This window comes from Botryllus schlosseri, chromosome 7 (genome assembly GCF_051294905.1).
Source record: "Botryllus schlosseri isolate E-star chromosome 7, Bs_hap1, whole genome shotgun sequence".
Classification (NCBI taxonomy): Eukaryota; Metazoa; Chordata; class Ascidiacea; order Stolidobranchia; family Styelidae; genus Botryllus; species Botryllus schlosseri.
Window position 1 is genome coordinate 2,758,591 of NC_137242.1, and position 27,246 is coordinate 2,785,836.

At 39.4% G+C, this 27,246-nt stretch overlaps 2 protein-coding genes across 2 annotated transcripts; both read left to right on the forward strand.

The window, feature by feature from the left end:
- Positions 1-63: 63 nt before the first annotated feature.
- Positions 64-11,773, forward strand: LOC145442635 (hemocyanin 2-c chain-like). Its single transcript, XM_080320598.1, has 9 exons — positions 64-416; positions 1,582-1,698; positions 3,208-3,366; positions 4,795-4,901; positions 5,336-5,477; positions 6,724-6,901; positions 9,718-9,850; positions 10,455-10,664; positions 11,029-11,773. Exons 1-9 carry the CDS (start codon positions 248-250, stop codon positions 11,395-11,397), a joined length of 1,584 nt encoding a protein of 527 aa, XP_080176724.1. The 5' UTR covers positions 64-247; the 3' UTR covers positions 11,398-11,773.
- A 7,798-nt stretch (positions 11,774-19,571) lies between these two features.
- LOC145443527 (hemocyanin 2-c chain-like) lies at positions 19,572-26,819 on the forward strand. Its single transcript, XM_080321482.1, has 8 exons — positions 19,572-19,797; positions 22,070-22,405; positions 22,470-22,576; positions 23,002-23,143; positions 23,370-23,547; positions 24,158-24,290; positions 24,997-25,206; positions 25,675-26,819. Exons 1-8 carry the CDS (start codon positions 19,635-19,637, stop codon positions 26,041-26,043), a joined length of 1,638 nt encoding a protein of 545 aa, XP_080177608.1. The 5' UTR covers positions 19,572-19,634; the 3' UTR covers positions 26,044-26,819.
- Positions 26,820-27,246: the final 427 nt, after the last annotated feature.

Sequence of the window (27,246 nt, forward strand, 5' to 3'; positions counted from 1 at the left end):
CAGGCAGGTCTGGGAAAACGCGGAAATGCTGTCAGACAACGATTAGTAGTAATCTGTCAGACAATCGCGGATTCCACAAAAAATACAGACTGATGTATCAGTACGCGTGTGAGACTTCATCAGTCTGTCTTGGATATCCGGTTATTTGCCAAATTGAAATTGTATCTAAACACTCGCTTATAATCGAGTCAGCGCCTAGCCACAAACCGCGGTTACCACCCACAGTATATTATTGACGCACAGAAAAATGAAAGTTATATCACCAGTAGTAGTCTGTGTCGCGGTGGCAAGTCTGGTAACACCAATCAGGGCAGAGGCAGTAAAAGGCGAGATTCACGATAGAGTAAGATCATTTTTTAATCGAGTCTTCGATGATGACTTATCGCCTGGATACAACGTTGTTTTTCGCTACAAAGGTGGGTCTTAGAACTGTACAGAATAGCCGCTGTATGTATGTGTATTGTGTACAACTGTACATTGTACAATCCTTAGGCTTAGATGATAGATATAGGCCTACGTTCGGTTCGGAGCAATGGCGAGATAGCGTTGTGGTATAATCCACAGCTGCAACACCAATGGGTTGCGGGTTCGACATAAATGCTGTCTCATTGTGTCATTTGCTCCTTTTGTTATCTTATATTTCTGTGTCTCTATACACACCCTGGGCCCATGAGAGTCTGATTTCAAAGACTACTCCTCGTTTCGACACATTCGTACTATCTTTTCATTGTATCGCAATCTCGTGGTGCATTAATCTGAAAAAATTGTTAATATTAAACTAAACCGAACTATCTGTGATAATGTTGCGCATGAATTTTAGTAGTGACACTACCGTAGGCCTACTAGTTGAACTAAGATATTCAGCGATGCTAATTTCAAAGGGCTACGCTACAGTAGGCCTACTGCACACTTGTACATTTCCAGGCCAGGCGCTTTTTAATTTATATAAATCTTTGAGAAAAGATTTGCTCATCTTATAAACGTTTGGAGGTCGATTACAGACGGGGAGAGGTTCATTACTGTTACGAGCCGATATGACTATTGAAACTCCTCGTATAGACATGCAATGAAAACGTCAAATCTGCATTGTATCCCTGTTCATTCTCTCATATAGCTGTTACTCAATTTCCTGAGATTTCAACCCGTAATATGATACTTCTATCGGTATATAAATTACGAGTGTGCGTTATGGGTTAGCATATCAGTGTCGAGGATACAGTAGGCTACTATTGGCTGTGCACTGTGCAGTGCATGTGCAATGATGATCTCTCACTCTAATACTCGGTTAAAGTTTGACTGCATCCTGACCTTATGTGATTTAGTTGCGCTCATCCACTTCGAGTGATTGCATTATTATCATACGATTACGTGTACCAAAACATAATTCCGCATAGAGCATGTGTGAGTGTGTTACATGTGCGTTTGATTCGTTACATGCTTCCAAAGCCCGAAAAACGGCCGAAAAATCATCAACAACACTCATGCGACTATCACGCGACTATACTCATGCTGTATTCTTTGATATAGAATGCGAGATAACATAGGGATAAACAGCGGCTAAAATATTGCAATCGTCTTAAGGTTCGACTGTTTGCGCTTGGAAATGTGAACAGGGAACTATATATTACCCGGACAGCTCATGCAAATGCGTGTGTAGGAAGAACTATGCGCTGCAGTTTAACACTCGATGCCAACGAGGTACGTGTTTACATGGCATTACCATTAGGGTTGCATTTAAAACAAAAATCAATTTAAAACAAACATGTTCAAAACATGGCCCTTGTTCAAAACATGTTTATTATTGTTTTTTATTTGTTTTTTAGCAATGACGTCACAATGTATTGGCATTGACAATCGAAAATATAGGGTAAATATGACTCCTTTGACGGCAAAGGCTTCCGACCACTGTCATGAACAGACCAAAAATATCTTTAACCAGGACTACATCGTTATGCAGCATTTTTACGGTTGGCGGTCTTCATCATCAGAACACCCATTCCGTAGCCTACCAATGATCTATATCTGCATGCTATAACTGTTGAACCGACGACGATTTCGAGGGTTCCAGCCACCCCACATCGTATACGTCGACTAATTTGAGTGCAAACGTCCGTAGGCTCATGCTACATGTTTTAGCGCGAGTATTTACACAATTATGGCATAATTAGACAACGTTTGAAAAAAAATGTTTTAAAAAAAGGCATTTGTTGTTTATAACATATTTTAAACAAATTGTTTTCAAACAAAGTTTGTTTTAAATGCAACCCTAATTACAATACTGATATATAATGTAAATATTAATCAGTAATAACTCTATTCAACTTTGTTCGGGCTCCATAACTACGTAACTTCTTCTTTCATTTACTTGTGTCGAGCGTGAATGTCAGATTAGCATGCATACAGGCCTCTGGATTTCTTTGCGCAGGTCATCGCGTAGAAAAGAGGACATTTGCCGATATAATATAATTTAAAAACGACAATCATCAGTCACACTCCCGGTGCATTTAGGCAATACTATACTTTCCCCGGAAGTTGACCTGATGGCTTGCGCATCCGTCTGATTCCAATCGATGCTTTCAGGGGTTCTCTATATACTGGTATACAGATTGCGATTCCCTATAAGCCTATATGCTCATGCGAACTTACTGAACTCCATATAGTCACTCTACACAATAGCCTACTCCATGCACACAATTATGCATGCATACGGATTTCGAAAGAATACACATACGCAATGAACCTCAGACTTAGGCCTACATTCGATTCATTCATTCATTCATACATACATACATACACAGTACACACGTATAATAGAAACATATTTCAATTTTCATACGATCGCAGCGAAGATTATATCGGAGTAGAATTCTTTATATATATCTGCATGACTGCATCACTATAGCTTAATTTAATTTGTTAAATATGTCTAAATTGATGATAATATACAATATTATTGGCATACGTAATGCTTAATAAATGGATCTTTGGCATATTTCTTCTATTGATCAAAGTCGTTGGCCCATACATACAGGGATATCCCTGAGTTATATATATCCCTTGAGAACGTATATTTTGGTGTATTATATATTTTGATACAATTGTTTCGTTGACAAGTGTACAAGATTTTTTAGTCAAATTTACCGGCCCAAAATTTCTTCCATACCGCGTTGGGACTATTATATCGAGTTAAATGTGTTCACAATTTAGCCTATTGGTCAAGTTGGAGTTCTTGGACAAAATGCTTGAGATCTAGTTGGGGCGGACTGCAACGCAGAGAGCGGGTGTGTAAAGCCGGCGGACAAAGCTCTCCCGGTTCATGCAATGGTAGGGGTAGCATGGCCAGAACGTGTACTCGTGTCACCAAAGGTAAGGGTACTGTGCACTATATAGTATACGCAGAGTACTTTCCATTCTAGTGGGTACTCAATTACGATCTGTGAAATCAATCAGAACTATCATTTATTGCTAGAGGTGGCCACAACAGTCTGCGTTCGTATGCTCGAGTAATTATAAGTATCCTCATATATTTTTACTCCATTACAAGTAAGTAGCGATGTCCAAGACATGTCAAAATTACTTCAAGTAAAAGTATAAAATTGAGGTCTGAAAATACTCAATAGTTTGAAAATGTCGATTTGTCGTGGGTGTCGAATAATTTTAGCATTTAATCGACGGCGGCTAGTACCACCGAAAGTGCTACGTGCATCTACGCCGGAAAATGACTACTAGGGCAAGTTTTTGTTGCAGTCAAATCCGTGGAAGGATGCACTTATTTTTCATAAAAGTTGCAGTAAAAAGTTGCATTTATGGACAAGCTCCTTGAAATTATTAAGGTATAAGATACTAGAATCGATCAGTATCCAAGGCACTGTAGCAAAACGCAGTGTTGGCGACTTCAACAAAATCAATAGCCTGAAAAAATTGACCCGGTGAAAATGTAATTTTCGACTGTGTAGCCTGAATGTACGTCAAATCAGAGAGGACCTCAAATATCTCGACAGCGAAATAATCAAGCGATCTATTTCCATATAGTGCCAAATATTTCCAGTAAAGTTAGTTGCATGAAAAATCGAAACGAATTTGCAAAAAGTTGCATGAAAATCATAAAATGTAGCAAAAAGATTCATGAAATATCGAAAAACTTGCAAAAAGTTGTAATATAAGATTCCTCCAGACAGTTTAAAACACCATACTACATAACTTCTGAGTATTATGGAAGCTGCCGGAACTTGTAAAAATAAAGTTGCAAAAGTTGCAAAAACATGCCCTACTAATGACACTATATTGTACACAAATGGGTGCGATTTTCGAAAATATATTCAGTTACTGTGACACTGATATTTTACCCAATTGTGATGGTAATTTGAGTCATAAAAGTGATGATTACCCCAGAACTACTTTTTACTTACAATTTTAAAGGTGTAAAAAGTATTTTGACTTGAAAATGTGATGTGAAGGTAATCTAAAACATAACCATGTGAGTCAGTACTCCAAGTAAAGAGAACTTACATGATTACTTCGAAAATGTAGAAACAATTCGTAACTGACTACGAGTCTGCTTATTGGTATACTTACTTCAGCGCTTTTGAGAGTAGCGGCATTTTAATCTGCTGGGGAAGTGTCCAGTTCTCGGTCGGGGCCTATATGATAATTAAAGTTGGACCCGCCTGAGTGTATAAAAATGTGTGAAACTGTCTTTGCTAAGCGTATCGAACTAGTCGTTGACGCGAACACTATAACGAAATCACGCTGAATCCATGCGAAAGTTTATTACGCCTAGCCGTTTTCTTTCAGAATATAAAGTTCGTAAAAACTTGAGAGATCTGTCCGACGAAGAGTTCCATGATGTACTACAGGCGATGACGAGGTTTAAAGAGGACACCTCGAAAAAAGGATACCGGGTACTATATATACACATGGAGTAAATATATCAAAGCGTCTACTATACTAATATCCCAAAGCAACAATGCACATGTTACACCAGCTTCCACAACAAATCCACCATTTCAAAAGCATGAAGTTGTCCTAGACTAATCGTTCTTAGGCGCTACTAAACCGGTGAACCCTTCCACTAATCTGTAAGACTTCGGCGAACCGTCTATTTTCGCCCCACAAAAAGAACAACTGCCGCATTACACATCTAATACATAACTGTGTCTTGCACTGCAGCAACCCCCTGGGAGGGGCCCAGCGAACCCATGGGATTTGTGTAAGCCCCGGTTAAAAACCACTGACATCACCCTATTTTGAATGAGTCAGGCTACTAATAATCGTTATCTTAATCTATTGTTACTTGTGATGCAAACGACAAGATGGTTATCTACGGCAATTACAGAACATCATATCATGGCACGGTTATCCCGGAAGATGCCCGTGGTATCACAACATAAAAGAACACAAGGACAACCATTGCAGTTGGCATCACCACCCGATGTTTCAACCCTGGCACAGAATGATAACGGTTCAATTAGAGCTCGGTAAGTTTCCGCCACTTTGCGAAGAGATTTAATAACGATATAATAATAAAAATGATGAATGTCCCTAAATACCCCCCCCCAAAAAAAAGTAATTAAAATAACAATAAAAGGATTAGAAGCTTGTAACCATGTGAGCATATATTAGGTAACGTGAAGTATTTCAAGTATGAGAGTTTGGTGTAGAATAGGTTTACCTATCGGGCTATTGATATACAGTCGGCTTTGCTTAATTCGGACATCGGATAGCCCGAAAAACCGCTCTGTTCAGTCAATAATGCTCAGGAACGGTACAAACAAATATTGAATTTACAAACTGCGGCTATTTCGGACAATTCTAGGCTTTGTTAAGACGCAGGCTCGCAATTCCAATTAGATTAGAATTACGGCAAAAAAACATTTCACAAATTAGATTAGAATTATATTACCGGACTTCCGTTCAAGCTCAGGGGTTTTAAACCAGTGTGACATTGCCCACTGGTGAACCACATGAGATGGACCACTGAGCTATTTTGGGAATTGGATTTAGTGAAAGTTCATTTAAATTTGTCATATTATTCCCGCAAAAGACAGATTCAGATTGTCGAATTATAACGCACATCAAGATTTTCAGCCGACTCTGAACATGAGATTTAATGTCACGTTTGGCGCCACAACGTAAAAAGTCGGAATGGAAGGGGGGAAGGCGTCTTTTGCCCCTGGGTACGCCTCTGATGACAACCCAAGGCTTACAGTAACGAGAATAATTTCGATTATAATAACCGGAAGTAACCAAGTATCACGGCAATGTCATGTCCTATGTCGCTCGAAAAGGTATCTTGTAAATTCGCAAATAATAATTTATAATTGATTGCCATGTATATAGCTATAACAAACCCAGCTAACCATAATTATAGTCACACCGAAAAGAATCCGTCCCAGCTTCAAATTCAACCTTGTCCTAGTTGACTGGAAATCTTCAGATGCATGATACCTTGCGACTATAAGGCTACATTACAAGTTAAGAACTCATGCTCGATTTTCAGCAGCACTCTAGTCTAAGAGTTGGGCCACAGAACATTTTCAAACTGGAAAATGGGTCACGATTTTCACGACCAAAAAAGGTTGAAAACCCCTGCTCTAGCTAGTTTAATTGGACACCTGTAGAATTATCTAGCTCTCCAAGTCTGGTCAGTAGAGAGAGAATAGCATGGCTATCTGATTAATAATTGCAAAAGAGAGAAATTAAGGTGCCTGTCTCGAATTTCAGGTCTATCGCGTTATCTGAAAAATAAGACACTCGGAATTCCATACTGGGATTGGACGGAGCACGCCACCGACTTGCCATATCTCATCAGGGACGCGAAGATTTACGATCCTGTACTAAAGAAATACGTCATCAATCCGTTTTACAGAAATTTCATACGAATGGTTTACAGCGTTAAGATGTAAGTAGAACGAATCGCTTCCAACTCAAAGGCCGTCGTGCATGGCGCAAATATTGACCACTCATTCTGTTCTACGCAGACGCGGCCAGGAACGAAGTCCTTCTACTCTTTCAGTGCATTCAAGTATAGGTTCTTAGACTTGCACTCAGGGTTGCATTAAAAACAAAAATCAATTTAAAAAAAACATGTTTAAAACAATGCCCTTGTTCAAAACATGTTTTTTTAGTCATGACGTCACGAGTATTTAATCGTACGTACATCGACAATTGGTGAATATGGCTCCTTCGACGCAAAGAGCTTCCGATCACTGTCCTAAACAGACCAAGATTATCTTTAATCAGGACTATATCGTCAGGCAGCATTTTTACGGTCGGCGGTCATCATCACCAGAACACCCCTTCCGCACCATTGATCTATATATACATGCAAAATCTGTTGAACCGACGACGATTTCGAGGGTTCCAGCCACCCTACACCGTATACGTCGACTAATTTGGGGCAAATCGTCCGTAGGTTCATACTACATGTTTTTTCGGACGTATTTACACAATTATGGTACAATTAGACAACGTTTGAAAAAAAAAACACAATTTTGTGTTTTTCAAAAAGGCATTTGTTTAAAACAGTGTTTTAAAACACCGTTCTAAGTACAACCCTAATTGCACTATTTACTATGTTTATGTTTTGGACATCTTCCACTTCTACTTATTGAATAACTTATTTCTATTGAGATAAGTCTAACCACATTTCGTTCATATCAATGTGAAGCTTGATTTAGAAAAGATAAAGCCGATGATCTCTGCCATTGGCAAACATTTGTTGGATAATTCTGTCTGTGCGAAAAATTATCGAGACGACAGATTTCGCATCTTCGATAGAGGCCGTTTACACTTTCATTTGTGTGCCTTGGAGTCGACCTTTATCAAAATACGTCAAACTGTAGTTTGTGCCAACAGCTGGCGTTCGTGTACCCTTTAAAATAGTACATTGAGCTAAAGTGATCTCCTCGCTTCCATTTTTCGAGATTTCATACCGGTGACGTCATATTTGACGATACGATTGCGGATAATCTATGTTCTATCCAATTCTCCACTAGTTGCTGACGCTTACCCCTGATGAGTGTCAGCCGAAAATATTCGGGTTCATTTCAATATGAATATACTTTTCAATGTTGATATGTTATTCAATTGTTTTTTGAAGTCCTGTACCTCCAAGGTTCACGGATACTTTTGGCATACGTCTGCATCAGTTTTTTAAAGTGTAATCTCCACGACAATGGGGGCGGTAGAGCACATGTATGACGGTAGCTGAATGTATTTTGAAAATCGCGCGATTTGAAAGTAAACATCTGCGAGCAACTATGCTAAAATTATGCGAACCATCGACAAAAATCACATTTTCAAACCTACTTTTCAGACATTGACTTGATACTTTCACGTGTAGTGGGTTTGAAACGTCTTTCAAAATCGCTTCTATTCGCAAATGACCGAGTAGAAATATACGGCGTTACTTTACATTTCATCTTTCCAGAAAACACTAGAGCTGACTGGGACAACTGTAGATAATTCTAAATGGAGCGAAATGCTATTAATCTAACATAAATCTAATATACGAAATTGTATGTCGCGGAGCAACGAGCCAAGCATGCTGAACAGACATTTGCCATTCTCGTGTTCATGAGAATTTACTGTTATTTGATATAAACCGAACTTCATTTTTGATGTATTTATTTTTAATTCGGATTTTAATTCAACTTTCAACATTTTACGAATTCCATAATTCTAAATTCTAATCTAATTTTGATTAGCTGAAAATTTTCTAATCGCTCAACTCTGGTTCCAAGTAAGCTCGCAGAGATAGCGATGCTTTTTTAACGAGTTTTCATCTTCTTGAGAATATATATTACGTGTTTGGCTTGATTGCCAGCTTATTTCCTCTCCATGGTTTCTACTAAATAAATACTAGTCCATCCTCAAGATTGCCGGACCACGACCTGACCTATCGATCTCGTCATCCATGACATGCCACCCAATTTTTGTCGCTTGCGTTTTTCCATACTATTGTAGCGTCTCTTTCCTAGTCTGGTTCAATAGTCCGATTCTTTCATATACTGCTGATTTGCACTTTATGCAGCCACAGACTCCAATCGTATTATCTTAGTAACATTTAAATAAATTGATATAATAAATAAAATAAAATAAATTAAGATCTTCCTTTACTTTTAATTCGCCCTTTTAATTCAACCTACTTTTAATTCACCCTTTTAATTCACCCTACTTGATCACCTCTTGTCGTTACACTAACACTGTTGCCCTACCTCGCCCAGACATTGCTTCATTGATCATTTGCCACCATTGTTTAATTTTTTTTCTATTTTCCTTTAACGAAACATTTCTTTACAGCCAGACTGTTCAGAGTCAAGTGTACCTGTTTGATGCTGGTGTGATCAGACTAGATGACCTTCACGGTCTTATCGATCATTCCTATCTAATACCGAATACTGTGCACGCATATTTTCTGTACCACCATCACTGCCGTTTGTTATGTATTTTGGTTCGATGAAAATAAAGACTCTCTCTCTCTCTCAGTGTGCATGCCTCCTCTTTACATCGCCTGCCCTAGGCCAAGGTGGGTGCCTGATTCCATAGACTACTCCAAGTCGCTTCGACACCTTCCTATCTTTTCATTGTATCGTATTTTGTGGTGTATTGAACTGATAAAATTTGCTAATAAACCAATGATGATGGTCACCGATTTCAATGCGGAAATCATTTTATTTGCCAGTATCTTTTATCCGCTGTGGCATTCTAATTCAGGTACAACCAACGGAGCCCATCGTACTCGGGTATTCTTATGGATCGATACATACTTAAAGGTACAATCCGGGCGATGATGTGTCACGACTACTTCAATTACGACGAACAGCAATCGGCTATACCCCACGACCAAGTAAGGATTAGTCAAGACAGTCTAGAATGTCCAATACATACGACTATGTCCGATTATATCAGTTTGCGTATAATATGGAGTCGATATCGGCCATTACACGAAAAAAGATCGGCAATTTTCGTGACGTCACAACATGGTATCATAGGGAGTCAGAAAATGATAATCTGCTGCCTCTATACTGAAAATATTGATTTATTCCTTATAGATTACAGGTGCCCAGATGCAGCCTTTCTAGTATATTTCATGCCCAAGCATAGCGATGGCTGTAAAGCTGCTCAAAAAAAATGCTTCCAGGTTTTGAAAATGCGCCTTAAGCTGGATACAGCGCATCCCCTCAAAAAACTTGAAGGGGTACGCTTTCAAACCAAACCAACGATGATGGACCAGCTCGTAGAAGGTTGTTATTCGAATTAACCTTATGTATAGGCCTACTGATTGCCGTTACCTATCGTTGTCACCATGCGGTATATGCAATTTTATGGTAGGAAGCATAATATCACTGACTATATATATATAGACTATTATCTTTTTTTTTCATTCCGCTCATCCGTTATCACATGAATACGCCATTGCAGCCTTCGATTTAAAAACGATTCGTTTTCAGATACACGATTGCTTCTGCATTGTCAAAAAGATAATGGGGGAAGACGTTTGCGATTTCGGGATGCCTACCGTCGAATACGCTGCGTGGGACCCCGCCTTCATGATACACCACAGTTCCATGGACAGGCTGTACGTCATCAGGAGAGAGCTTGAGGAAATTCACGGTGTCGCGGATTGGACAAAGAGCAGAGTCATCGGTCAATACGTGAAGGTGGTGATCATATCGTTATTTGCATGCAAACTTAGAAAACTTTTACAACACCGTAACAAATAAACCTGGTGGTACTCATGGTTTAGATCTGGTAACACCTCTTTCATGCCAAGACATGAAACAACACTGTCCTGTTCATGTCAACTTGTTGACACCCATCTTTGGACCTGCATGACATGCATAAAGTGATGTCTTAAATATGATTCAAATTGAATTAGATAACCAACATCCTTCTCTAATATAGTCTAATTAGGCGACTAGAATTACATAGTTGTCCAATTTTGCTTTTAAAGTTCTTCTGACAGTGTATTTGATATTCACGACAGCGAGCAGCCTTGGTAAAAGTTCGTTTTAATCATTTCAGGCAAAAGGCAACGCGCGAGATATAGCCAAAGCATTCGACTGGCCGCTGTCACCTTTCTGCAACAGCAGCATGAATCCAGAATCCGAGACAGGAAAAAAAGGAATCTGGACTATGCACAACGCTTACTATAACGAACAGCTTTTCGGTTACAAGTACGACAAATACGATTTCGGCAACAATTACAAATGGGCGGATTTGAAAAAAGACTTCGAAAGAAATGTTGTCAGAAGGAATTTTTGGAACGACGATTATCATGTGACTAAATTAGGCGCATTGAACATTGCGAACTCCCGCGATTTACCCGTAGTATCAGGATGCACGGTCAAATACTCTAATCCTACATGGAATATTACGATTAAATGGAATTGACAATGCGCTAGAATAATATCGTTTGCGAACATTACTATGCACATAGACTGAATGAAACTTATGCATATGTTTTTTTATTTATAATAGGCAATGTGCAACACATATATCATATGTGCTGTGTAATTTAAGCGGGCTGATAAACATATTTATATAGATTATAGAGTTTATATAGAGTTTATACTGTAAATAAAGAAACACATGAACGTGATGTAGAGTGCGAATGAATTCAAAGTCTTATAGGGACCGATTCAATTATAGGTAGAAGCTAGAACATATATCCGTTTCTATGGAAATATTTTGCATCGCCATATAGGTCAAGTGAAGATGCTCGCAACAATGAGTTATATGTGAAGTAAATAATATTGTTTGTTAATAATACTTGGGTTATTAAGAGTGCTGTGCTTACAATCATAGATTATATATACCGTTCGTCGTTCATCAATTTAGGTTAGTTGTGAATCAGGGATCAGCAAAGGATCAATTCAAGCCATTCTATAATCGTATGCAATTTTTGCCTTGCGGTGTAAGCACCCCTGTTTTTAAAATCCCGAACAGCTTTTGGCGAGGATTCGAAGTCAAAGTTACCTACTTTAAAACATCGTGCAGAATATAGGCTTACACCGTTATTCCAAAATTATCGCCCATTTATTTGTGCTCGTAAATTCTATCTATTTCCAAGCCCGCAAATAGCCCAAAACGGAATCAGGTTCGTGGGATACACAGATGTTCGACTGCGCATAGTTTTAGCTTCACATAAACGAGGTTGGAGGATAAATTTATGCACGCTGGATTCTATTGTTAGTCAAAAGTCATTGCGGTTATAGTTGAAGGCATGTCGAAGCTATATATTCTGTAATGTCGAGTCTGGAATGGATTGGAAGGATTGATATCGAGGACGTGGTTATTACGTTTGGATGTGAGGTTCAGGATACCTCACGAAGTTTATAATATTTGACTTTGAAAATTGACGTCACGAGTCATTCCCCCTTTTCATACGCCGACTACGAGTCAAGTCACAGTCTAGTGAAATACGTTATTCGAGTCTGACTTAAACGGAGTTTTTGTTTTTGTTTGTGATGTTCACGGCGTTTTTCAGGCAGAATTTACTTATTTTTAACACTTTCTAGTTAGGAAAGTAAACTGGAGTTCAGGGGGTATGTATCGCGTTTGTGAGTGAAATTGTCACAGAGGTGGTGAAAGTAGTCAAGAAAGCTACTCAACTAGAAGAAGTAGCGACGCAAAAATCTACTCAAGTACGAGTAGAAGTATAGTCCTTTTAAAAGCAGCCTAAAACTACTTGAAGTAGGAGTAGAATTGACTGACTTTGAATCTGCTCAAGTAAGTAAGTAGTTGTGAAAACGATCATAAAGACTGTCAAAAGCTGCAAATTAAGCTATGCGAAATGTGCAGAGCTTGATTCATATTAATGCATCTCAGGAGGTATAAATTTTCTACAGCATAACTATTCACAGTATCATGGATGAAAATGATAGCATTGATATGGGAATGCGATACCAATCCTCTATATACTTGAACACCCCGATTTAGAAACTATCATGGTATACATCCAGCCCTATATTATAAGGCCTGTAGTTTGGTTGATGAGCAACACGGAGAAGTGGTGTCGGATACGGTGTTAACACTTTGCGCGACTAGCTAACGTTAATAAACAATGGCTGATTGTAAAAATGCCATATTGTGTAGCTTTATTTTCGTAAAATAGAGGCATTACTACACTTGCTTTTATACTTCAACATGTATGTTTTCAAACCAAAAGAACAGAAACTAATTAGAACTCGACAAGACAGCGTAATGGTGAAGCTTCTTGATCGGTAGGTCGTGGGTTCGATTCCCGGCCGGGTCAGATCAAACACCTGATTAGTAACACTGTTATCCACGACTTCCCGCTTGGCGCTCATGCATTACTGGGATAGCATGGAGGGGTGGTGCAAGACTTAGAAAGCCGCACAAGGCTATACCTGCACCTTCCTTGCCCATCGGCATATGCACATCATGCACTCATAGTCTGCATATGCACAGATCGTGTGTATGTGTATCATGAGTTGGTGGATATGCCGCAAAATATCAAGGACAAGAATAAACTACGTCCTTTCCTTTCCTTACGATATGATAGGTAAAAGTTGGATTGCGAAATGAGAGTTTCAAACGTTATGGTGGGACATATTTGCTGTGATTTCATATGGGCGACAATGCGGTGTGAGCGGAACCATACGCAACTCGCTACCTAAATTATATTCACCAATACGTTTGTGAAATCATATTGGTCGAAGCGAAGCGCAACGAAAGTTATGAGCTGAACTCAACTTTTATAAAAAGTAAATGTTGGTACTCCGTGAAAACAGCCCCGAAATTCATCAGGCTATCTTTCTGATTTTTAGAGGATAAATTCTACTTGACAAACTGAAAATAGCGAAAAGTAAGTAAGTAGATCACAAAATAATACGAAGTAGAAGTATAGAAATAGCGGGAAATTAGATCTACTTGGAGTTAGTACCCAAGTTACGAAAAACTAATTCAGTACTTCAAAAAAGTAGAAGTACTTCTTTACTGACCGCCTCTGAATTGTCATGACGACTAACCCCTATATCACCGTAGCTGAATATATTTTTGACAATTGCACAAATCTGTTGTGTCATGGTAGTTTTACGTTAGTCGCAAAGACGTATCTTGCAATATCGAAAGTGACAACGTCCGGTTAAGAGCTAAAATTATGTAACAACTGCCCCCTACCAGATCTATACTTTTTGAAACTATACTTCCTCGAGTACTTTTCATATCTTCAATCCAGGGTTGTAACTGCAAGTCACAAGGTTCCGAGTCACAAGTCAATCTCACTTTTATAGTTTTGACTCGAGTCAAGTCGAGTCATTTTCAATTAACCACCTAGTCTAGTCCGAGTCCAAGTTAGTGAGTAGCGGGTCGATTTCGAGTCATAGTGTTGTGACTCGAGTCCGAGTCTAAATCATTGCGTTCACTGTTCAGTCTGAGTTCAATCTGGCTCAACAAATTCTTTCAGCTATGCTCGAGGGATATAGAATGGCTCGCATTCAAAATATCGTAATTTTTCTCAGTCCCAACAATTTCTGGCCCTATTTTCCAGAGATGAGCATGGATTAGGATTAGGTTTTGAAAAAACAGGATTTGTGAAATTTTGTCGGATTTGGATTGGATTTGGATTAAACATTCTTTTCAGAACGGATTAGGATTTGGATTGGATTTACCTATTTTCTGGGAGATTAAAATGTCGTGTGGCGAATGGCGACAAACTTTATTCAGATCAGTTATTAATGTACTTATGGTTACTAAGTTATCTTGAATCAAGTGAATCGTTGGCTGTGAAAGAAAATTTTCGAATCCCTCCATTGCATAAATTAGTATATTTTCTGAAGTTCCAGTTGGAGTCGGATTAGGATTGGACATGGACTTGAATATGAAAAAGTTATGGATTAGGATTTGGATTTGGATTTGAAGGTTCGGATTTGGATTGGATTAGGACATAGATATTTCAAATCCGCTCATCTCTGCTATTTTCCAAGTATCAGGACTTATAGACGAAATACCAAAGTGGTGACTTTATTACTCTCCGAAGTTAAAATGGAATATCTGTGTTAGCCGTCCTGGTCTCGAGCCAATACTAGGGTTAACATATTTTGGAATCGGGAAAGGAGCGTTCAAACTCAGAATACTGGAGGAAAATCCGGTAAAAATAGTAAAAATTTTCCCCGACTTTGTGTCTGGTTGACTAAAAAAACCACATATTTCCTATTTAGCGTCATTTATGCTCATTTGGACTCGAATCTGTACACCATCTTTACTCTAAAAGCTGTAAAGGAGGACGAATTCCCCAAAAGGAGGACATTTAGGCATCCTCGGACGACATTTTCAAAAACCTGAAAAACGAGGACAAATCCTCCTAAAGGAGGGCATATGCCGGCAATACATTTTACGCATTTCAAAAAATGACTTGAGTCAAGCCAAGTCACCAAAAAATCGTGACTCGAGTCGAACTTGAGTCATTACAACCCTACTTCAATCATTACTTCTACTTGAAGCAGTGTTCTGTTGATGTCTTGTAAATCGCTATTTCCCATTGAGCGGAATGTTACAGCGTTACTTCTACCTCTGCCTGAGTAGGCCATACCAACCTACGATGACTATACTTTTACCACTTCTGGACTCTTTTAAACACGGAACTCTGACAACTACAGGGTTGAGAAGAATCGAGTCCGCGATTGATTGGATTCTGAATCAGTAAGATTAGGGTTGCCATATTCTGAGATCCGAACAAGAGAACACTTTTAAAAGTCGCAAAAGAGACAATGGTGGACCAGAAAACGGGTAATTTGAAAAAAAAACAGGTCATTTCACCAACTCGATTCCCGAAAGACCCCTTCCCACGTAAAATCAGTTATCGTGTTGACCTTTGTTTATATAATTTTTTAGTCAACTGTACCCGCACTGCCGGGTCAATTATGGCAATATTTAAGTCGTCCACATGCAATAGCCTAGCTCTGAAAGCCATTAAGGAGGACGAATTGCCAAAAGGGAGGACATGTGGGCGTCCTCGGAGGACATTTTCGATTTCTTGAAAAAGAAGGACAAATCCTAAAGAAGAACGTATGGTAACCCTTAGCAATATGCCTCGAGTCGACCATTCGATTATCACTAGGGCAAGTTTTTGCAACTGTTTGCAACTTTTTTACAGCTTCCGGCAGCTTCCTAAATACTCAGAAGATATGTAGAATGCTGTTTTAAGCTGTTTGAAGGAATCTTATAGTGCAACTTTTGTCCATTTTTTCATGCAACTTTTTGCAATATTTTGCAACTTTTTCGATTTTTCATGAATGTATTTTCGATTTTGGTGAAATACACGGCCAAATTCGACTGAAATACCGTAAATCAGCACTGAAGGAACGCTCTTACGGGTATTTCGGGAGCTGAACCGGAAACCTGACCTTTTTTTAGTCAACCAAGCAAAATGTGGCCTTAAGTGCAACTTTTGTGATAAAATAAATGCAACTTTTTACTGCAACTTTTGTCAAAAATAAATGAAACTTTCCATGGATTTAACTGCAACAAAAACTTGCCCTATTATCACTCATACTGAGGTAATAAGAATATGAGAAAGTCAACTCAACTATGCACTTTTCTTGCTACCACAAAGAATATAATGCGAATTTCTACATCCATGGCCTACTAGTAGGCCATGCTACATGACATTAAAGATAATTTGGTATTTTTCCAACATGCCTATACTTCATTGCATTTTGTTAAAATACTGTGGGTTGATCACGATTCCACAGATAGGCTATGCCATTTCAACTAACGTGCCTAGCTCTGTAGACCTGTACTGCGTGTTTCGTATGGTATGAGGTGCAACAAATCGAGGTGTCGAGGCTTCGACGGTGGAGAATCGTATCGAAACTATAATTTTCGCTGATAAATACGCTCCTAGTGGCAAGGAACGTACAATTTCAGCACTCGAAAAACCATCTGCCACTGTCCGACTCGAATCATTGGAATTAATACTCCATTCTGATTTGAGTTGAATGATTGCGCCCAGCCCTTATGATTACGCAACATGAACACTGAACAGTGAAGGCTATGCTAACGTCTAGTTCAGTGGTTCTCAAACTTTTTTAGACAAGCCTCCCTTGGTGATATTGAAAACTTTCGCGCTCTTTTATTGCCATATCAAAAAACGATTAAAAATAACAATAAGAATGTTTGCAAGCCCAACGCATAGTTTTGGGCATTTAAGGTTACGACTGTTGAGAGATCTCTCAGATATGAAATTCGGACCATACAAAGAGCAATAACCATCAGCTGAAAGTAAATGGCGCGAAGCGAGAAAGAATTTCAAAGGAATGATTTTTCAAAAATATTCATGTGCAAGGGTATAGCAGGTAGCATATAAATATTTTAGCTATTGTATTGTCTAATACCTAAAATTTCCTGAATTGGGCTGGGCTATATAGTTTTGATCCTCTCTCCGCCCATATGATCAGAGTTAGTGATAGAACTGATGGAGGAAGATGACTTTGAAATTGCAGGGAGCGTAATTGTACATCGTTAAGTCATGTTCAGGTCACACCGATAAGATTTATTTATCAGCCTAATGTTTGCAAGGCCCGCCACTGAGTTATATAAACACCACATATCCGGTGGTTTCCAACTTTTATGGTCACGACCCATTCCCAATTTGAAAATGATCCGTGGCCCAGCCGAAAATTTGACTAATTACTAGAATAAGACGCAGCTTTGCCCAAACTTACTCGCGGCCTATTTTGGAAGCTGACTACGTTCAGATTTCTTCGCGAACCCCAGAATAAATGCAAACAATCCCCCAGGTCACTATCTTTGAATAAAGCATATAAACGACCATGAACGACTCTAGGAATATACCTTATTCGTCCTACAATTGCGATCACAATTAGACTTATTTCAGTAAAGGAAGGTTATTTTTATTGATATACATTTTTAGTAGCAGTTTCTGCGTGGGCGGTAGACTCGTTACTAAAATCAATATAGCCTATGTGCTACTTATTCGCGCGCGGCGCGAAGAAAAACTCAAATTATAGCATAAATCTGCCCAAAAATAATGTTGTTTATGTTAATTTAGGAAAAAATTATGAGCCCACTTCAAGCCCCAAAAATTCCGGACATTTGGGCATATTTTCAAATTTCCTCCCGGACGCAGATTTAACAGTGAAATTCCGGACATGCCCGGGAAATTACGCACGTATGGCAACCCTAGGCTGGGCTAAAGTGTATGCGACGATAAGCTACAAAATATCGTAATGGTGAAGCGTCCGGCTTCTTGATCGGTAGGTCGTGGGTTCGATCCCCGGCCGGGTCAGACCAAAGACCTGATTAGTAACAATGGTATCCATGACTTTCCTGCTTAGCGCTCATGCATTAATGGGATGACATGGATCCGGAGGGGTGGTCCAAGACTTAGATAGCCGTAAAAGGCTATATCTGCACCTTCCTTGTCCAGCGGCATATGCACATCATGAACTCATGGTATGCATATGCAGAGATCGTGTGTGTGTGTGTGTGTGTGTGTGTGTGTGTGTGTGTATCATGAGTCGGTGTGTATGCCGCAAAAAAAACCCATCACGGACAAAAATACACAACGTCGTTTCCTTTCCTTTCAAAAACCAATGGCACGGCGCAGTTTTAAGACATTTCGATTTGAATCCGAATTTCTAAGATCCAAAAGGCATGTTACACATGGTACATGGCATGATCACAAAACGAAATAAAATTGTGTCTTACTGCGCGCGCTCTGTACCAGATATGCGGATTTGAATTATCTATGTAATAATTCAATCAAACTCCGAAGCTTCAAATCCTAATCCTAAACCTAATCCATAACTTTGTATATTTCAATCCTAATCCTAATCCGATGCAAACTTGGATTTTCACTTATAAAGCATAAATCTTATGCCAATGCCTTATGTCTTTATTTATTTTTACAGAATTAGTGCCAAAATACATCAAGTAACTTTGGTATAGGACGAGAAACGTTATCGCAATTCGCCACGGGGCAGAGGACAAGCGGGGGAGATAGCATAGTGGTAAGGTAACGATAAGCGCCTATGAATTAGGCGGCCCCGGTTCGATTCCCGTGGGAGATTCATCTGGGCTCGCCTTCCCCCGCCGTCGCCGTTGTTACGGCGATAAAAAAAGCCTAGAAAAACACCCGACGAAAGAAAGCACTCACAAGGAATAGAAATAACTAGAAAGTGCCGCGGCAACAAAAAGATCGACATGGAAAAGAACTGTTACATCGGGCACATCGGATGTCAGTCTTACAGGATCACAACTGCGTGCCGTTCGATATCCTCTCATCTGTTCATTATATCGCATTGTGTCTTATCGCATTGTACATTGTGTGTGACTTGTTCAGATGAAAATATAGCCGAAAATCGGAAAATTCAATCCTAATCCATTCATAAAAAATCTCAAATCCTAATCCGCCAAACTTTCACAAATCCGGTTTTCCCAAATCCTAGTCCTGCTCATCGATGCTCGACAGCCAGACCCTAACAGCATCAGCTAACACCTACGCCCATCCGATATCCGGTTTTTTAATCACATTCGACTAAGCATAAACATACGCGTAGATCATTAGGTGGTTGATTAGTCGTTGATGAATTCCACGTATATAGGCTATATGCTTCCATATATTTCCATACATTCACAGCACAATGTGTCGACGGAGCGCCGCTGGACTTGTTTTGCTGACCTTACTAGTATGGAAGAGCAGGGCGGATAGAGTAGAGCGAATTAACGATAGTACAAGGTTGTTTTTCAGCCACGTATTCGATGATAGCGTCAAGGCAGCTTACAGCGTCGCATTCGATTATAGAGGTTCGTTTAAGACATACGGCCATACAGCCATTGCTGAGCACATTTGAATGTCAACGTATATAGATTGTTTACGAGAAAATGAAATGCGTGCGGTCGACTCCACTTAATTCGGACACCTGGCAAGCCCTCTATTCGGCTAAAATGCCCAGGACCGGAACAAATGTGAAAATAACACGTGAAACCTTCGGTTAATTCGGGCCGTTCTCCGCTTAATTCGGACACATGCTCGCAATTTCTGTCGTTAGGTTATGAGACAATAAGCAAACTTCGTTTTAACACAAGATGAGTGATTATAGTGGAATGATGACGATCAATGCAGTAACCATCGCCGTGACAGCTGCATCTTAGCATTAAATTAGGCACAATTGCGTCCATCCGGTAGAACAGAGTGCTTGGTACAGCAAAGTTGAGCAGAAAATGTGGAATTGATTTCAAAGACTACTCCAAGTCGTTTGGAAACCTTCATATCCTTTCATTGTATCACAGTTTTGTGGTGTTTTGAAATGATGAAAATATTAATAAACTGGTACTTCTTATGAAAGTAAACGAAGGAAAAAGCAAAGACGCTCTCTTGACAGTTGAGCAGTTAGTTGCGTTGGTGGAGATATCAAAAAGTATTATTGTGTGACACAGTAATAACGTAGCCAATACAATAGGCCTATATGTTGATTGGTTTGGTATATAAAATACAGCACGATACAACTAACCTGAAGCTATAACTGATGTGTATTTTATGCGATTTGTGCCAATTATTGCAGTATAGCACAGCTGTAATCAATGTATTACACGCAGCAGCATTTTGAAAGTGTTATGTGCTGCCTTCACACGTGATCATGAAGTCAACCATTGATTTTCCGATTAACGCGGACAAAACCATTTCTCTGCCTAATTCGGCGAAAAGTGAGCGGAACAAAACTGTCCAAATTAAGCGTGGTCGATTGTCTACAATTGAAAAATATATACAAATAAACCCGCATATTTTCGGCTATGGTAGGGAATTGAGTAGAACATTTGAAATAAAAATTTCGAAAATTCGAATATTAATTCTTTTCTAGTGGGTGGCGAATAATCCTTATCGGTGTTAGCCGAACATATTCTGGTTTCAACATGCATTTTTTAAATTAGAGAAATCACGAGGCAGTTAGCTTCATAACTGCTAAAACTTCACGACTCACATAAACAGAAATGCTGTCTTGAGATGAAATATTCTACTGTGCAAACTCATTTTAATTGCCAAATTGCCAATAGCCTACTGATACAAACATATTGCTGTTTAGAGATGTATTGTTTGGGATTTGGAAAAAATTGCTTCAAAAATGCATTTCTCCTGTGATGCATAACCGCTACTCCAGAATAACTTCAAGATGAGCTGCTAGATAGAAATGACTATATGCTGGACGTTACATGTTCACTAAAGATCTGTTCCTCAATTTTGGTGTCAGATATGTTCCGATCGTACCCAGAGGTGTCGTGGGAGGCGTTGCGCGTTATTATCGCATTCACCACCACCTACATTATTCAATAGTATATTATAGCCATGTAACTACAAGAGTCTCTTTAAAACGAAATACATAATACACCTAAAGCAACTGTAGTATTGTACCGTTCACAGCTCAACCCTAATTGATCGAGGCTGCGGGATGCTGGCCGAGACTGACTCCAGAAAGGAATACACATATAACGTTATTCAACAGTCATATTTCATCCCGGATTGTCACGATTATTTTGTTAGCTCGCATCCGAAAATCAATCCACGATCTTCGAGCTATCACGAACAAATTCTTTTAGCCTTTTATGCTTAACAAGTGAGACGCAGGCGCACTCACCTGATTTGGATAACGAGTCACAGCGTGAGAGTGCGATACCAATCAGTAATCAATCTCGACCAAATTTATTGTATGTAGTGGTGTTCGGTTTATTAGCACTTTTTATCAGTTCAATACACCACAAAATTGCGATACAGTGAAAAGATAGGAAGGCGTCGAAACGACTTGGAGTAGTCTTTGAAATCAACCACCCACCTTGGCCTATAGGCGACGTAAAGAGGAAGCATGCACACTGAATGAAAAGTATACGATAATATAAAAAGCAAGCGACAAAAACGAGGTGATATGTCACGGAAGGCGAGATCGATAGGTCAGGTCGTGGTCCAGTAATCATGAGGACGGACTAGTATTCATTCAGTACTGTACGTACAATGCGGATAGACTGCGGAATTAGATCAAAGAAACATTTCATAAAATTGATCAGAATTAAATTTCAATCAATCCAGGTTCGACCATTTGCATACGGAAGTGTCAACACGGTACGATATTCTACCCAGACGGTACATGCAAATGCATTTGCAGGAAGAACTATTCGTTACAGGATAATATCAGATGCGCGCGAGGCAAGCTGTTACACCTCATCTATACTATATCGTCTCATATTAATCATATACATTATTTAGCTTCGTGGTCAAGATGGAGCTCTTGGACTAAGTGCTTGACATCGCACTGGGGCGGCCTCCAACTCAGAGAACGGGTTTGTAAAGCAGGAGAAATCGATGCAGCTGGCTCTTGCAGTGGTAGAGGGAGCGCGGCGAGAACTTGCAATCGCATTACCAAAGGTTCACGGTCTTCCACACGATATCACGCATTCGTTACCTTGTATGACCTTGCTGTTTCGTTTAGAGTTCAAAATACGTAAAAACGTTAACGACTTGACCGCTGACGAATTACACGATATACTGCAGGCCATGACAAAGTTTAAAAAGGATACATCGAAGATGGGATATCGGGTAAATTTGAAAACAGTCAATGCAACTTGTCATGTTCCATATTTCCCTTATGGGGCACAGCGAATATTGTATATGCTTTTTAAATATAAGTCGGTGGCTACAGAAATTATTTACTGATATATAATTCGGATATACTCATGGCCTACTAGTAGGACATGCTTAAAATTTATCCAAGTGACCAGAACGTGACAAACCGAATCGTCAGCATTGACTCCAGGATTAGAATGTGCGGAATCTATTCAACCCTGACGTGACGCAGTTGCCAAAAATGGCGTCGAAGTGTGTATGTCTAAGTTACAGTGACTCTTTACGCGTACTAGCGATGACAGGGCACACCAGCATATTGATTGAGATCACCGTTAGAATCTGATGAGAACACCGAATACTTTTTATAACGCGATATCTCATTCTCGGTTAAATTATAGAATATCATATCCTGGCATGGCTATCCCGGACGATGTCCATGGTACTACAATATCAAAAAGCACAAAGATAACCATTGCAGTTGGCATCATCACCCGATGTTTCAGCCTTGGCACAGATTGATAGCAGTTCAATTGGAAATTGGTAAAGACCTCTTTTTTCAAATATTAGCAAATTGGTATCTAAATCGTTGGGACGAGGCCTACATAATGTTTCCAGCATCCTATTCCACTATTGACAGCGTTAAACCAGTATCCGCATTATTAGGCCTGTATTCATTATGATTTATTCGATTTTTGAGATTTATGCAGATTTCAGGAACACTTCCGTCATTAGCATATAGCGTATACTTCTCGTCCTCAAATCTCAGGTCTTTCACGCTATCTCAAAAATAAAACCCTGGGAATTCCCTACTGGGATTGGACGACGCACGCGACTGATATTCCGTATCTACTGAGACTTCCGAAAATTTACGATCCAATATTGAGGAAACGCGTTGTAAATCCGTTTCACAGAAACTTCATAAAAATGTGGCATGGCGTGAAACTGTAAGTATATAACGCATTCTTCCATACCTATTAATCCGAGGTGGCCAAAGTAGTCAGAATTAACGTTGCAAATTTATACTCAAGTACAAGTATAAGTATCAATTTCCATGTAAGTATTCAGAAAAACAAGTATTCAAGACCTATATATAGTTTGCCCGAGAAATGAAATCTGTTAAGTTGAATTAGAAGTAATACAAGAAGTCAAAACCTACTTGAATATTGCAATTAGAAGTGCAACAGTGGATGGTGGGATTTAAAGTAGATTAGGCTACTCCTTTGTTCATACATCGTAAAACAACAAAGCTGTATTTGAGTGCGTACTGTGCAGCCTATATGATATTCGTCACATTCGAATCTACCTTTGGATTTCAGCTTTCTGAAATTTCGATATTTTTATGTTTGGAAATCAATAAACAAATGAGTTATAAATTCACCGAATTGTTCTAATCGATGACAATGAGAATATACTACGGGACAATTTGTTAAAAATAGATCTAAATCGGAACGGATATTCGAATTACATTGGACAGATGACATGCTCATGGCTGCTGGTTATGAAAAACTGAATCGTTCACAACACCACATATGCTATATTATGCCAAACGTTCAGGTACAACCAACGGAAGCCGGTGTACACAGGAGTGCTAATGGACCGGTACCTTCTGAAAGGTGTCGTCAGAGCGATGATGTGTCACGATTATTACGAATACGATCAACAGCAGTCTGTCATTCCTCACGATCAGGTTAGGTCTGCTTACTTGGGCTACGCCGCTAATGCTTGGCGGGTAATTTCAATATCGCCAACAGAACACGCAAATGTTTAACATAACTTCGAAACCGACTTCGTGAATGATCAAGATCGTTAGTAACGTATTCGACTCGACCTGTCATGTATAATGCAACTCGTGTACCACCTCGGCTCAGATAGGCCTACGGCACGGATCACATCGTAGTTTAACCAGCCTGCAATATATCTGCTCCTTGGGATAAACCAAATATCTTGATGAATACCGACGTATATAAGCTGAAACTGAAATACAGCACTTTTTGGTACAGTATATGTACATTGTACATGCACAATCTGACGTCTAACAGGCCTACCTTACAATTAAACGCAATTTAAAGCGCTTTGGCGATACTTTAAAGAACAACTTGCGGTAACTTCACAAATAAACTGAACCAAACTTCACATGGACCAAACTAGTATACTAACGCATCATGACGGCTGTTGCGCGGATGGGTGAAAGAGTGTAAAGCGTTGATTACCTTACCATGCGAGAGGAAATGTAATCAAAAAGGATACATGTATCATACGAGCGATAATTGCTCATCCGCGACATCCCCGTTGGAAAATTAATTTAAATGATTATGTATAGAATGCAGACATAGGCCTACTAACACCGATTTTGTGTAACATGTCATAATTCGTATAATACATTATTATTCTAGATACACAATTGCTTCTGTATCGGAAAAATGCTACTTGGACAATCCGTGTGTGATTATGGCATGCCCACAGTGGATTACGCTGCATGGGATCCGGCGTTCATGCTACATCACAGTGCGATGGACAGGTTATTCGTGATAAGAAGAGAGCTCGAGGAACTGCATGGCGTTGCGGACTGGACAAAGAGCAGAGTCATCGGGCAATATGTGAAGGTCATATAGTTATTTGTATTGCATATCATGTAAGCAGAAGTGTCAGTGAAGTGTCAAACTATTTAGCGTTATTACTTACTTTCTACCCTACAAAATATGAAGTGTAAAAAGTAGTATGTAGTTTTGGCTAAAACAATTGAGTGGAAATGGAAATAACTAATTGGATACGCACCGCAAGTAGGCAAAACCTGAGGCTACTTCGAAAGCGTCGAAGTAGGCTACTTCGTCACTGATCATATCTGGATGCATGAGACACACAGCGCCGTAACACCAAATATTTCACGGAAGGTTGATGCTCATTGCTCATGTCGGAATATAGTTTCAAACCACGCCATGCTACCTAGCAAACTGAAAGAAGGGCTTTGATATTACCGTAATTCACCCAGATACCGCTACCATGTCGAATAATAAAGTAGCCTACTTGATACAGCAACAGCGGAAGCAAAACAATAGTATTTTCGTGCTCAGGCAAAGGGTAACGCACGGGATATATCACAAGCATTCGACTGGCCGCTTTCGCCGTTTTGCAACAGCAGCATGAATTCAGAACCAGTGACAGGGAGAAAGGGGGTCTGGACTATGCACAACGCTTACTATAACGGACAACTTTTCGGATATAAGTACGACAACTACGATTTCGGCCACAACTACAAATGGGAGGATTTGAAGAGAGATTTCGAAGGGAACGTCGTGAAGAGGGCGTTTTGGAACGATGACTTTTTCGTGACAAAGCTGGGAAGCTTAACGGCCGCAAATTCACGACTTTTGCCGAGGACAAGCGGATGCGCTTTCCATTATTCAAATCCCGTGTGGAATATCAGGATCCAGTGGAATTGAAGAAATCTATTTATATATATCAGTGGTTTCCAAACTGGGCGGCATGGCCCACGTTTATCAGCTTGGAGGCTTCTCCACTATAGCAAAAGGAATAAATTAAAATTTAATTAAAATGCTAGTACACATTGGTACAACAATAAGCTACTTCTTCAACTTGAGTTTGCCGTCTTCCCTCCACCACCACACCAACAATTAGGACATTGTCAGAGCAAAAACAGGTTCAACCAACACTTTCACTGAACACGTAGTAACTAATTGAACCACTATCATGTTTGTTGTGCGTTGTATTTATATCATTTTATGATTCTAACCACCGGTTATACTGTATAAATCCGGTTTCCCATTAACATAGCGTTTCCTATCACTTTCAAACGGGTGAAAATACCTTTGAATTTACAAAATTCTCAAGGGGCCACGGTGTAAGACAGATAGTGAACTCCTGATATGTTGTAGCCTACTAAAATTGTCGGTTGGTCATATTTTCGGGTAGTGTGGAATGTATACCAGGATGTAGGCAATTCATTCATTAGTGTAGAAAACTTTTACATTGCTCTGAGTTTATGAAATAGATGGATTGAGTATAAGGCTGGTTGTATGCAATTATATATAAACGCCATGAGTTTTAACGCTATAAGCCAAGAGGTAAGTGATGTCTGGCTAGCCGAAAGGAATCGATAGTTTTCCGCTGATCGAACATACATTCACAGTGAAATTACTGAATCTGCGTGTTGGTGGTTTGAATGCGAGACAGAGCTGCAGTTCAGTTTATTGGTAATAATTTTTCTTTCAAAACACCACAAGATTGCGACACAATGTAAAGATAGAAAGGTATCGACACGACAAGGACACTCCTCGGGCCTAGGCGATGTAAATAACAGGCATGCCCACGGAGTGAAAAGTAATAGAAGATGACATAGAAGGACAAGTGACAAAACGAGGTGACACGTGATGAAATAGGCAAGACCAATTTATCAGATCGTGGCCCGGTAATCTCGAAAGCTGACTATAGTATCCAAGCCCCTCAATACTTAATTCATCAGGAGATTAGGTGGTAATCATTGGTCACCTCAATGGATAATGTTGGCAGATAGCCTAAGTTTACATATTCTGATTTGCGCACAGACTCGCTAACGCCATTAACCATTCAAATTAAATCTTGTACATATTTACTGACATACTTTTATGTTCCTTCAAGTTATTGAT